Raw genomic sequence first — 13,526 nt, 5'->3', positions numbered from 1 at the left:
AACTAATATACATTATATAATACATTTAACTAATAATATCATTATCATAAGTTTATAACTAATTAACTTACATATAATATATAGTCATTTATATATATATATATATATATATATTTTTTTTGCGGGTGGCGGGGCGGGGGATGGGGCGGGGGAGTATACCCCCGCCCCCCGCCCCGTGAGCCCCCCGCGGGGCGGGCACCCGCGGGCACCCGCCCCCATTGCCATCCCTACTCTCATTAGTTAGCACAACTAAGAGAGTATAGTTCCATTAACATCGATTTTTTATTGCTTTACCCTGAGATAGAAAAATAGAGAAAATAAATTATTTTTCTTTTATGAATTGTAGCTCCCAAAGCATAAGTAGTGTAGTATCAACAGCATTTTCTATCTCAAGATCCATGCATTTTGTGTAGGTGATGTAAAGCTAAAAAAAAGCATAAGTTACACTAGTAATAAGATATGAATTATTGGCAAATTAAATTAGGAGTGTAGGTTACAAATTTTGGCAACTGAAATAGGTTTAATTTCTAATTACACTAAATATTAAAGCTATTCAAGTACCAATTACTCAAAAAATCATTACCACTTTTCCTTCATCGTAACTTATGCAATTAACTCTAAATTGAAAATTCGATTATTTTGTAAAATATTCCAACAATTTGTATACATAATTCTGTCTATACTTGATTGAAGGGTTGTTGTACAGGCAATTGAGTCGCAAAACCTGTGTAAATTTAATATTCAAATTGTAAATGCTACAGAGTTGCTCAATTAAGTAATTTAGTAGTATTAGTCATACTATAAACAACATCTAAAAAAAAGGAGAGAGCTACTATCAAACGATAAGGAAATGTTATCATATCAGAGCCTTCGTTACGATTGAATTGTAATTCCAAGAACATGGTTAAAATAGAATATCAGAATAGCAATTTAGAAACTCAGCTACAAATGAACCTCAAAATCTAAACATTTTTCTTGGAATCTCTGTCTTCCATAGACTCTTTTTTTTTTTTTTTACTGATTCACAGCAAAACCTCATTGAAAAGCTTTGCATGGAATAGAAGTTGGACAATGAGTTCATGGCCTTCTAATGTACCATTGTAACCACAGACATTCTTACGAGAAAAAGCAGAAAAATAAAAGGATTAATTTTTTCTACACTGACAGTGTATACATTGTTAACGTTGGATGAATGACAACTATGTAAAATTTGAATTTGAAATTCAAATTTTGCATATGTGTCATGGATCAAACGGTGATAGTGTATGTATTGCAAAGGTAAACTAAAAAAATGTGTGTCTATATATGTGTATGTGTATATATATATACACGTACGTACATATGTATATATATACATATATATATAAAGGTAATTAAAAAAATATACAAAAATATCTTAAGAAAAAATTTTCCCAAAAGCTTACAATCCAAACAAGTTGTTAGTTTATGGTTACAACTGTAAATCATGTGGAAAATGTAATACCTACATAAATGATCTTTGCATCATCATAGCTCAATTCTTGTCACTCTTTTTTATTTTAAGATCATGCACAACTTATGGCTGGTTCTCGTGGATTATTTTAACTGATTATAGATTTTAAAAATTTTGAATAATCAATTTTTTTGTAATATTCTCGATCGCTTTTATATTCTCGACTCAAAATTGTCAAAAGGTCAAAAAAAAAAAAGAAAAAGTGCAAATTGGTGTTGAAGGAACCAATGAAGAGCTTACATGACTAAGAGCAGGTGATTGACACGTACAAGTTGAGAATGAAGTAGATATCAGCAAAGGCTAGTAGGTCTTCTACTAGTGCTGGGGAGGAGGGGGGGGGGGGGGCCTAAAAAGAGTAAAAATGCGAAGAGAACCCTCGGGACCACGGTCGAATCTCCTAAAGCTGCCTCACACTCCGCACTCGACCTCGTTTCTTCCCCAAATTTACCATCCGATGCCTTTTCTTGTTACGGCCCCCCCAAATCCTCCGCACAGCCTTTTTTTTTTTTTTTCTCTGAGGGGGACCCAATTTAGGGGAATTACCATAGCCATTTACCTCGTTCATCACAAAAAGCTCATTCCCATAAATCGCCATGCAGATTTCCAGACGCAAACCAGAGTTACCAAACCTCCACTCGCTTCAACGCCTCAGCCAACTAGTGTTAATTTTTTTTTAAATAAAAAAAGGGTAGTTAATTTATTCAATTTATTACTATGTCCATGTTTAATGCGTCTCTTAATTTGTGTGACAATAGAATATGAGTATCTTTATTTTTTTATAATTGAATAATTGTGTAAGAATTATTTAGATATTAAAAATAGAATAAAAAGAGAATAGGAACATGTCTAACTTCATACAATTTGTACTTCGCCTTGGCAATTATATTGCTGATGAATATAAAATTTTAAAATAAAAAATGTAACAGGACTAATCAAGTATTACAACTGAATTATTTTTGATGAAAACTTCATTTTTTTTAAAATCAGAAAATATAAAAGTTCAGTACAGATATGCAAATAGCAGAGCAGAAACAAATAAAACAAAAGAAAAATCATGCAATGTTTTTAAAAGTAAACCATGATAATTAGGTCAAATAAATTTGCACAAATTTATTCCATTCTAAAGCGTAAATGTTAATTATATCAAATATTGAAATTTTTTAGGTTACTGTAACTAAAGTTGTTAAAAAACTTGTAGAAAATAAACTTGATGGGCCTTGTTTGGATTGCGGTTTTCCGTCGGAAAATTACGTCGTTTTCCGTGATCACATTTCCCTATTACCTTTTTTCCTTACATACATCAAATCGTTACAGTAATTTTTCCATGAAAAATGCAATCCAAACACAATATTTGCCAAATAGGTCATAAATGTGAAGCTCGAATTGCAATTCTGAGCTACAAATATTCAAGAAGAGAGATATAACTAACGTAAAAAAAATACAGTACTGGATATATACATAAAGAGTGTGATATTAAGAGGTAACACTCAAAATTTCTATTATAACTAGGCCATAAAGAATGTGATATAACTAGGCCATAAATGTGAAACTCGAATTGCAATTTTGAGCTGCAAATATTCAAGAAGAGAGATATAATCAGGGTAAAAAAAAATACAGTACTCTGGATACAGAAAGAGTAGTGTGATATTATGAGGCAACACTCAAAAATTCTATTATTATAAGAAAAAGACATATCTAGGGTGGCGTACCTACCCAAAACAAGCCACTTAAATTGGATTCACATTTGAATTTCGAAACTTGAATTTTGCAACTCGAAATGCAAAAATCATAAAGAAGAGGGTCCACGACTACCATGAATATACATACCGTGAGGAAATTATCACCTCTTTTGTTTAATTCTTAGATTATACCCAATTAACAGAAGCTATTGTCCGTCATATAATGGCTCAGGATCTAAAATGAAAGATTTTGATGTGAGAGCACAAAATACTTTCATTTTCTCCTCCCCACCTCTCAAATCTGGAAGAAAAGAAAGAAAGCAAAACATCCATCATATATGTTACACTATTGAGCCACGCACATTTGAGGGTGCGCGTGGAAGAAGGCCCGTTTTCTTGAAATTTCCCCATCACACCATGTAGGTGGTGGTGCCAACAGAAAAAAATGTCACTGAAAATCCACACAAAACATGGACATGAATGAACGAAGGAAGGAAGGAAGGAAGGAAGAAAAAGAGAGATTTGATCTTTACAACTTTATTACTAGCTCCTCTGGAAGGGTGAAATAACTGTTGGAACTTGCAAAGTGCGTATCCAAAGCACATTCAAGACTGCAAAAGTACACAGTGCAGAGGCTATAAAGACACCAGAGTCCCCAGACCTCTTCAACCAGCTCCAAAGAGAGAGAAGAAGCAGCAAAAAGCAAAAAAAAAAAAAAAGAGAGAAAAAAAAAGGATACTCCTTTCTTTCTTTCTTGCTTGCACATACCCTCAAATCAAAGCTCAAGATTCACGCACACACACTAAAAAAAGCACAAGCAAGCAAGATGTTTGCAGCAGAAAATGGGCTCAAGGGTGACCCGAGGCTTCAGGCCATTTCTGATGCCATCAGAGTCATACCCCACTTCCCAAAACCGGGTTTTGCTCCTTTTTCTTCTTCTGCATTTCCCTTAATTCTTTAGCTAACAATGTTGTAGAATGCATGCGAGCTTTTGCTCTTTTTTGTTTGTTGGTTTGTTTGTTAAATTCCTTTTTCCTTTTGTGCAGGAATAATGTTTCAAGACATAACCACTTTGTTACTGAATCATAAGGTCTTTAAAGACACTGTGGACATATTTGTGGATAGATACAAGGACATGGACATCTCTGTGGTTGCTGGTAACTACTACAGACATTTTCTCCACTCTCTTTTTACTCTCTCTCTCTCACACGCACACATGCATGTTATTTTCTGTTGCTAGTCAGTAGTTTCACTGATAAGTGTGTAATATTAATCTCCTAGAGAAAAATCAATTGCAATTTGCATTGTCTCCCTCTTTTATTTTATTTTATTTTTGCTTTTAATATCTTTTTCCTTCTTGATGGGGAAGAGGGCAGCCGAGGGGGAGGGAAGGAGAATTTTGCTTATAATTCAGCCATTGCATAAAATGGCAAAGCGCCGTAGCCTTTAACCAACAAAAGTGATTAATCTAGTTTGCATGCACAGCTTCTCTAAGGCTAAGGTGACACTATCCCCAGATTTCTGGGAACAATTTGGCTAGTGGCATCTGTTGAAGAATCCTGCCAATAATGGCATTAATTTATCCTTGTGATTTTATGACAAAAGAATGCGCGGTGTGCCAAAATAGTGCTTGGTGTCTTCTTCTCTCGAGAAAAAAGGAAAAAAGAAAAGAACTTCTTGAATATGCGTTGTGTGCTTTTGCGTCGTTGAGGTCTGCCATTAGCATGAAGTTTGGTGAGTGGTGCTGAGGACATAAGCAACTTGTCTCCCCCGCCCCGAATGTGAGAAAATTACCCTAAGCCGAAACATAAATGTGTGAGTACTGACTTTTTTTCCTGCACTTTTCCTTCGCTGTTATTTGAGCACTACTAAAATGCAGAAACGAGTAGGAAAGTGTGAAAAGTTTTTCTAATTCTCTTGCTGACCAAACTGACACGAAAAAAAAAGGAAATAAACAGCTTTCTTTCTTTCTTTTAAGTTTCTCAAATTTGTTACTAAAAACAGTGTGTAACTGGTGGGATGTGGGAGTATGGTTCTAATTTCCACCAATTCATAGACATAATTTTTCCTTCGTATTTGTTGGTTCATCTTTGTAATCTCAAGAAAAGCCTTTCCGCGAGCCTTTTCTGGATCGGTTTGTTGTTTTATCTAAGATTTATCATGCCAATCACTCGTAGGCATCGAAGCCAGAGGATTCATGTTTGGACCATCAATTGCACTGGCTATTGGTGCCAAGTTTGTTCCCTTGCGTAAACCAGGAAAACTGCCAGGTATGTTTTTCCCACATTTTAGTGAAACATTACCCGAAGAGAGAGTCTCATTTCAGTTTCTGATTCTAACTACTCACCAGGCACCCTAGAACAACAGAAATCGTGTTCAGAGGCTTCTAGGTTTCAAGAAGTTGCCTGACTGTTGGCTAATCATGCATAGTTCATGTCTAACAAAAAGCTCCTGGCAAAAATAGCCATGCTTGCCACTGATCTTTTACACTTTATGTAACTTTATTTGCTTCATATTATTTGTCTGTTATGTTAGCTTTTGTTCTAGGTTCCATCATTACAACACATTTTGACACATGTGCAAATGATAATTTAAACAAAAAAAGAAAAAAAATCCATGAATATATCCTTCATTGTTTATCTTTACTATTCATGTAATAAATTTCAGCTTAACTTTTGGAAACACTGTGCAGGAGACGTCATATCAGAAGCTTATGAGCTGGAATATGGAAAAGACTGTCTAGAGATGCATATTGATGCAGTGCAGAGAGGAGAAAGGGCTGTGGTAATTGATGATTTGGTAGCTACTGGTGGAACACTCTCTGCAGCAATAAAACTTTTAGGTACCTTGAGGCATTTTCTGCATCTCTTCTCTGCTTCATGATAATATCTTGATCCTTCACAAGTCTCTCAGCTCACAAATAGCATCTTGTTTGATTTGGTATAGAATCCATGGAAGCTGAAGTTGTTGAATGTGCTTGTGTTATAGGATTGCCTGAGGCCAAGGTAATAGTTGAAGTTTTTCTTGGCATGGATTTATATTCTGAGTTATGGATGATACTCCATCTCTCTACAGTTGCTGATTTCATACTTGGAAATAATTAATATGAAATTGTGGTCGCATGAGATTTCAAAGAATGCACTCAAAGAGTCACCATAATTGTCATTCACATCGGGCAGAATATTTATTTTCTGATAGAAAAGCATTTCTGTTCAGGTCAATAAAAACATAAAATTGTTGTCCAACACTAAAGCAAATCTGAAAATCATAATGCCTATGAATTTAGCTTCCTAACTGTTGTAAGTTTGCCATGTACTTGATCAACAGGTTAATACAATCTAGACACTACCTGTGTGCAAGTAGCATAATGTAGTAAATCATGTCAAGCACACAAATGAGGCTTGTTCTGGATTAGCTTTGCTTTTCCTAATCTCTTTACAAAGTCTTTCTTGAAAAGTGATAATTCTTTACAAGATTTGAAAAGCAAAAGCTGTTTCATGAAAGCGCCTCTAGGGCTGCTGCTCAGAATAAAGCCATCAACCTGTTTGTTGGCTAAACCTGTGTCAGTGAAAATCAGGAGAGCATCTGATAACTACCTTTAGAAAAGAACAGCTGTAATTATGTGAATTTCATTATAGATATTTGGGGCTCTGAAGATGGATTTGCACATGCTTACACAACTTTCAGGCAAATGCACAAAACAGATACATGAGAACTGTGATAAATACATGAAGAAAAAGATTATCTGCTAAAGCCATATATTAACAGAAACAGGTGCGCTTGGATCCCTGAAAATGGATCCATGCATGCCTCCATAGCTCCGTTATTCGAGGTAAATGCAGATAACAGAAACAGGTGCACTTGGATAGAGGTACGTGAGGAACAAGATGGTCCTATAATTGTTTCATTGGTTTAAACTGTAAATGTTCTGGCCTGATACTGCTCTATGTCAAATTTGAAAGTCCTATGCTCCTTCCCTCTGCTCCTCAATGAGAGGTAAGGTGCATCTTTCCCAAGAGTAGGGGGATATAACAGGTTGAGTTGCGCTTTAACAATGATTAGAATTCTCAACATGCATCACATATAAGGTCTTTATAATACTCATAACTTCAAATGTGAAAGGTTATTGTCCTAAGATATTGATAGACATCCTAATTCATAAATTTATTATGTTCACCTGGTAAGCTCAGCTCTATATCCTTCATCAACTGTTCAGCATGAGAATGGCCTCTTTTTACCCTGTCAGAATTATGCAGGTGCAACAGCATGTCTTGTCTTGCATTTAACTTCTTGATCATTGCTTGCTTACACTGCAGGGACGACAAAGCAGGCTAAACGGAAAGCCACTTTACATACTTGTGGAACCCCGAGAATTTGAAGGTTATTGTTGAGGTAGAATGTTTCACGTACTTGAGTTTTTACTTGGCGAAGCCCTTAACAGGGTATTGATTTATCAATTTTTGGACATGACAGATAACAAATAACAAATTGACTGTACAATGTTCTGAACTAATATTAAATTTCTGTGCAGCAAGCAGGGCCTGTGTGTATCCAAGGCTGATTTCAGATTTTCAGTCCAGAAGAGATGATACCTGGGAAACGAAGTAGAAATTTTGGCTCACAGGCCTTTTGTACCGTTCTTCCTCTTCTTCTTCTTCTTCTTTTTAACAATTATCTTAGAGACTGTTTCAGTTTTCCTCGGCTGCTGCTATTTTATTAGAACTTGTGGATAAGTTAAAGACGTATTCAGACATTCCACAGAGATTTGAATTAACTTTGCTCAACCAGTCACTCCCAAGTCCCGATCCTACTCCAAAACCATTCAGCGTACGTAAATCCTTATTATCACGGTTTTCAACAAATTTTTTTTTTTTTTTTCATTTCGGAACAATTTCTCTGTTAGATACTAGAAAACCTAAGGTTATTCTTGTAAACGATCAAGATAGATACAAGTACAAGAAGAAGAAGAAAGAAAAAGACTCAGCTCGTGTAAAGGGTTAATTACACAACCAGTTGGTATAATCTTTTCATATCATTCATAATCATCCTTACTGATCACCAGAATCTGAAACCACACAACCAATATTGCTTTGATCTTTCATATCATTTTGGGGTCTAGCTAGTAGTTTCGAATTTATGAATAAACTACAATTTTAAGCAAATACGATGACAGAACAGGAATATAAAACAAGAAGTCATTAATGGTGAGCTTGCCGAGCCATACTCCATAAGAGTCTGGATGCATGCAATTGCTTCCCTTGTGGTCAAACAGAAGTCCCAGTGTTGTAGTTGTATTGTATTACCTACCAGGAGTGGAGGTATTCTATCCAAATTAAAGGACCAAAACCATGTATCTCTTTTCTTTTGGCTTCTCTCACTCTCTCTGTGTTGAGTTCAAGAACAACAAAGAATCCAGGGGGCGAGGCTGATAATTTTTGTATTCTGTTTGCAATGGACGGCGAGGCGAATAGAGTTTGCCTGCCTGCCTTCTCGGATAAATATGTTGGTAGCAGAGCAGCAGCGACTTTGTACAACTTCTTAAGTTGGACTCGGGAGCAAGCACCGTCAGCATGCATGATGCACATTCCTTAACATACTTCTGGAGAATGACTGACTGCCAAGATACATGATTTTACCTCTACTTGTACTACTCCCAATATTCTGCTGCCTCTCTTATTTACCAAACTCGTTCTTAAATCACAAAGTTCAACAATGCCGAGTGTAATGTTTCCTGGACTTTGATGATTCTTGATTGCATACCTGATTTCCATCTCTCTCTCTCTCTCTGCATATGTCATCTTAGTTGTAACCTAGTAATTACTACTTCAGGACTAAGAGTATCTGATCGGCATGAATCTAAAGAAGTATATCTTTAGATTCTACTAGCCTCTGATTCTTGCATGTTTGTGGCTTCATCTTTACCCTTGTCTATTTGCTCGCTCTATGATAATGGGTTGTGGATATGCATGCGCAGAAGACTATGCTTCGGATTTTTTGTAGGATGGAAATTTTGAAACGGCATATTTCCGTATAAAGCATGCCATTATATAGATATAGTCACAGTCCCAAAATCACTGTTCCAATTTAAAAAATCATGAACTGAACAGACCCTTATAAGGAAAGTTCAGATTTGGGTTCTTGAACCTCCGATTTTAGTCCGGTTTCGATTTCGATTTTATTCCGATTATAATTTCGGTTCTTTTAGTTATGTTTAAACACTTATTATTATAAAATTGATTTTAAGAGAATATGACAATGAATGTAAATAATAATAACAATAATAACTTTATTGTATTATCATATGTAAGGAAAAAAAATAATAAAAATTTTATGAAAAAATATCTTATTGTTGATTTCATTGGATTGGTCTTGAACTTACATTAGTTATGGGGTAAAGATTTACTAATATAATGGAACAATGGATTGTTGGGTTAAAATTGGAGTTGCTGCTATTGAGTGCTGATTATTGATATTGAACACTAAACTAGTCATTTAGGTTTATATAGCAAATATTTTTTAAACAGTTTAAATGGATCCTCTACTGTTGGTTCTAGTTTTAGTTCAAAATTTTAATAGATTCTAAACAGCTGGTTCTGGTTCCAGTTCAAAATTTTGGTGAATCTGAACTTGAACTTTTAGTCACAGTTATGATTCCAGTTTTAGTTTCTAAAATTTGGTTCTGGTTTCAATTCAATGGACCCTCGATTTGACTTCGATTCAAACCTGAATCGTGGTCACCCTGCGATTATAAAATGAAAAAGAGGGGATTGGTAACCAGGGGTGGCAATGGGGCGGGGAACACCTCCCCTAACCCCCGCCCCGTTGCATTTTAATTCCCCCCGCCCCCGTCCCGTCCCCCGCCCCCGGCTTCCCCCGCCCCGTCTCGCTTCCCCCGCGGGGGCACCCGTGGGGCTAAAAAAAATTGATTATATAATTTTATTATAATTAAATTTGAGCAAATAATTAAGTATTAAAATATCAACACATTACCAAATTATTATTCATTGTAACTTCATAATTGAAACTCATTAAAATAATTAAACAAAGGTTATTTGAATACAATCTAATATGATAAAACAAATATAACTAAAATAATCAAGTTTTCACTTTTGATACAAATACAATCACTAAATTATTTTTGTGTTTTTTTTTTTAGAAAAAAGTGTTATTGTATTAAGTGTTGTGAGGAATTTAACATAAATGTATTAATAAATTTAATATAATTAATTAATAATTTTTATTAATAAACATGTATAATTAGTAGTATAATTGATAATATCATTATATATATAATTATGTACATATATATATTTTTTGAAACGGGTGGCGGGGCGAGGGGTGGGAAAAAATTCCCCTCCGCCCTCGTCCCGTTTCTAAACGGGGGGAAAAAATTCCCCCCCCGCCCCAACGACCCCCCGCGGGCGCCTGCCCCCGTTGCCATCCCTATTGGTAAATTTTTTTTATTGGAATCTTAATTGGTTTGAAGCCATATCGATGGTCCCAACATTATTAGAGTTCCGTTCTTAAGGAATCTGTCAGGCCCTCTGACTGAAATTCAATAGAGAAGAATTAAGAGGAAAAGAAGGTAAGAATCAAATGAGAAAGCAGAAAGAAAACAAGAAGGAAGAAAGAAGAATAAGACAAGGGAGAAGAGAGAGAAAATTGTGGTAATTTATTCTCATATCCCAATTTGGTTATAATTAGCCTATTTGTACACATAGGCATAACAAAATGAAAATAGCTAATTAACTATTAGAATTATTCTAACGACACCGTTTTAAGCTTTTATCCCTTATTTGGAAACAATAGTTCAAAACGAATCACCTAATGCATAAAATGACTTTCTTATACTTCAAAACTTGACATTCTCCTCCCCATAAAACCAAGCTTGTTCTCAAGCTCGAAATCTTAGGAACTGCTTGTCAATAAAGCTTTTGTCCTCCCAGAAAGATTCTGATTCAAGCAAACAATTCCATTTGACAAGGTACTGGATAATTGGCTGAGAATTCCGTAAGATAGCTCTTCTCTTAAGAACCTTCTCAGGTTTGAGTGGATAGTGGTCTGATGCATCCACTTCTAGTAAAGTTGGTTCGACATTTCCATTGCCCCCAATCTTCTTTTTCGGCAACGAAACATGAAACACTAGGTGAAATTTAGCACCATGTGGTAACAGTAACTTGTAGGCTAGTGCTCTTATTTCTCAATGATTTGGAAAGACCCAAAATATTTAGCAGACAACTTGAGGCTTTTCCTGATAGCTACTGTTTGCTGCCTATATAGTTGCAGCTTAAAGAAAACCTAATCTCCTACTTGGAAGTGTCTTTCCATCTTGTGTTTATCAGCATAGTGTTTCATACGGTTCTGAGCCTTAGCCAAATGCTCTCTAATGTTGGACATGACTTGAAGTCTTGCTTGTACTATATCAGCAGCAACAGGCATGACACTGTCATGGAAAGGGCCTAGGGGAATATGAGCTGGCTTGTAACCATATAGTGCCTCAATGGGGGAGAGTTGTAAGTTGGTATAGAAGTTGGTGTTGTACCAGAATTCAGCTGTAGATAACCACGCACTCCAATATGTTGGGTGTTCATTGCACATACATCTAAGGTAGGTTTCCAGACACTAATTTACCATCTCACTTTGACCGTCAGATTGAGGATGGTAAGAAGAAGTGTAGTAGAGGTTTGTTTCCATCAATTCAAACAACTCTTGCCAGAATCTGCTAAAAAGCACCCTGTCTATATCTGAGATTATAGATTCAGGTAACGCATGGAGTTTATACACATTATCAAGGAAAATCAGGGCCACTTGTTGAGCAAAGTAAGGGTGAGTGAGCTTTAGGAAATGACTAAATTTCGTAAACGATCCACTACTACCAATACTGTATCAAAACCAAGTAATAGAAGTAGTTGTTCAATAAAATCCGTAGGTATATGGAACCATGCTTGCTGAGGAACTGGAATGGGTTGTAGTAACCCTGGGTAGAGGACATTCTCATGTTTATTCCTTTGGCACATATCATAGGATCTCACAAACTGCAGGACATCCTTCTTGATTCCAGGCCAAAAGAATAGTGATTGCACCCTTTTTAAGCATCCTCACTGACTTGAATGCCCCCCAATAATAGAGGCATGTAATGTCTTGATGAGTTTATCTCTAATGCCTGTAGCAGTTTCCACATACAGTTTCCCTTTGAATTTCAATAAACCATTCTCCAATTGGTATTCTGGGTGAGAATTTGGGTCTAATAAAAGTTGGGGAATAAGATCTTGAAGCAATGCATCCCCTTCATAGCTCTCAAGTAACTTCTGTACCCAATCTGATTGTACTGAAGAAATGGCACTGAGATGGTTACCTACAGCATCTAGATCCCTGCTAGTACCATTTTCAGTACCCTTCTTATATTGTATCTCATTGTCCAATCCTAGTAGCTTGGTAAGCCATTTGTGCTGCAATGGGTGTGTAAGCCTCTGTTCCAAAAGATATTTGAGTGCCTGATGATCTATTCTAATGACAAAATAGTGGCCAACTAGATAGTGCTTCCATTTGGTTACTGGTAATACCAAAACAAATAGCTTCTTTTCATATACAGATATCCCCAGATTCTAACTTGATAAAACCTTGCTAATAAAGGTTATAGGATGCCTATTTTGCATGCGCAATGCCCCAATTCCAACTCCACGTGCATCAGTTTCAATAATAAAGAGAATTTCAAAATTTGGCATGCTGAGTATTGGTGCAGTTATTATAGCTTTCTTTAAACCTTCAAAAGCCAACTGAGCATTCTAGTTCCAAGTGAATCCACCGTTCTTTAATAGTTGTGTTAATGGCTTACTTATTACTCCATATCCCTCGATAAATCTTCTACAGTAGTTAATCAACCCCAAAAAATCTCTTAGTTCCTTAACTGTTCTAGGAGTAAGCCAAGATAATATGCACTCAACATTGAATGCATCCATACTTACTCCAGCCACAGAAGCAAATGAACATTTAGATCTTTTGCAGTAGAGTTGGTTATCAATCAAAACTCTTAGCATAATTCTCAGGTGCTGTATGTGCAACTCCAAAGAGAGGCTGTAAATCAAGATATCATTGAAGAAAACCAATACAAATTTTCTCAAATATAATTGAAATTAATATCCTATTCATCAGGGCTTGAAAAATAGATGGGGCATTCGTCAAACCAAATGGCATTACTAGAAATTCAAAGTGGCCATAGTGTGTCTGAAAAGCTGTTTTAGGGACATCTACTGCTTTAACTCTTAGTTAGTGATAGCTAACTCTAAGATCTAATTTGGACATATAGATAGTACCATGCAATTCATTCAAGAGCTCATCTATGTTTGGAATAGGAA

General features: G+C 35.9%; 1 protein-coding gene across 1 annotated transcript; it reads left to right on the top strand.

Annotated features, from left to right (window-relative positions):
• The first annotated feature begins 3,724 nt into the window (after positions 1-3,724).
• Positions 3,725-7,882, top strand: LOC113703186 (adenine phosphoribosyltransferase 5-like). The gene is made up of 7 exons (XM_027224471.2): positions 3,725-4,088; positions 4,218-4,328; positions 5,349-5,441; positions 5,864-6,013; positions 6,118-6,176; positions 7,488-7,563; positions 7,703-7,882. Exons 1-6 carry the CDS (start codon positions 3,998-4,000, stop codon positions 7,560-7,562), a joined length of 579 nt encoding a protein of 192 aa, XP_027080272.1. The 5' UTR covers positions 3,725-3,997; the 3' UTR covers position 7,563; positions 7,703-7,882.
• The last annotated feature ends 5,644 nt before the right edge of the window (positions 7,883-13,526 follow it).

The sequence above is a fragment of the Coffea arabica genome, chromosome 8e (genome assembly GCF_036785885.1).
Source record: "Coffea arabica cultivar ET-39 chromosome 8e, Coffea Arabica ET-39 HiFi, whole genome shotgun sequence".
Taxonomy (NCBI): domain Eukaryota; kingdom Viridiplantae; phylum Streptophyta; class Magnoliopsida; order Gentianales; family Rubiaceae; genus Coffea; species Coffea arabica.
This window is presented reverse-complemented; position numbering and strand designations above follow the sequence as displayed.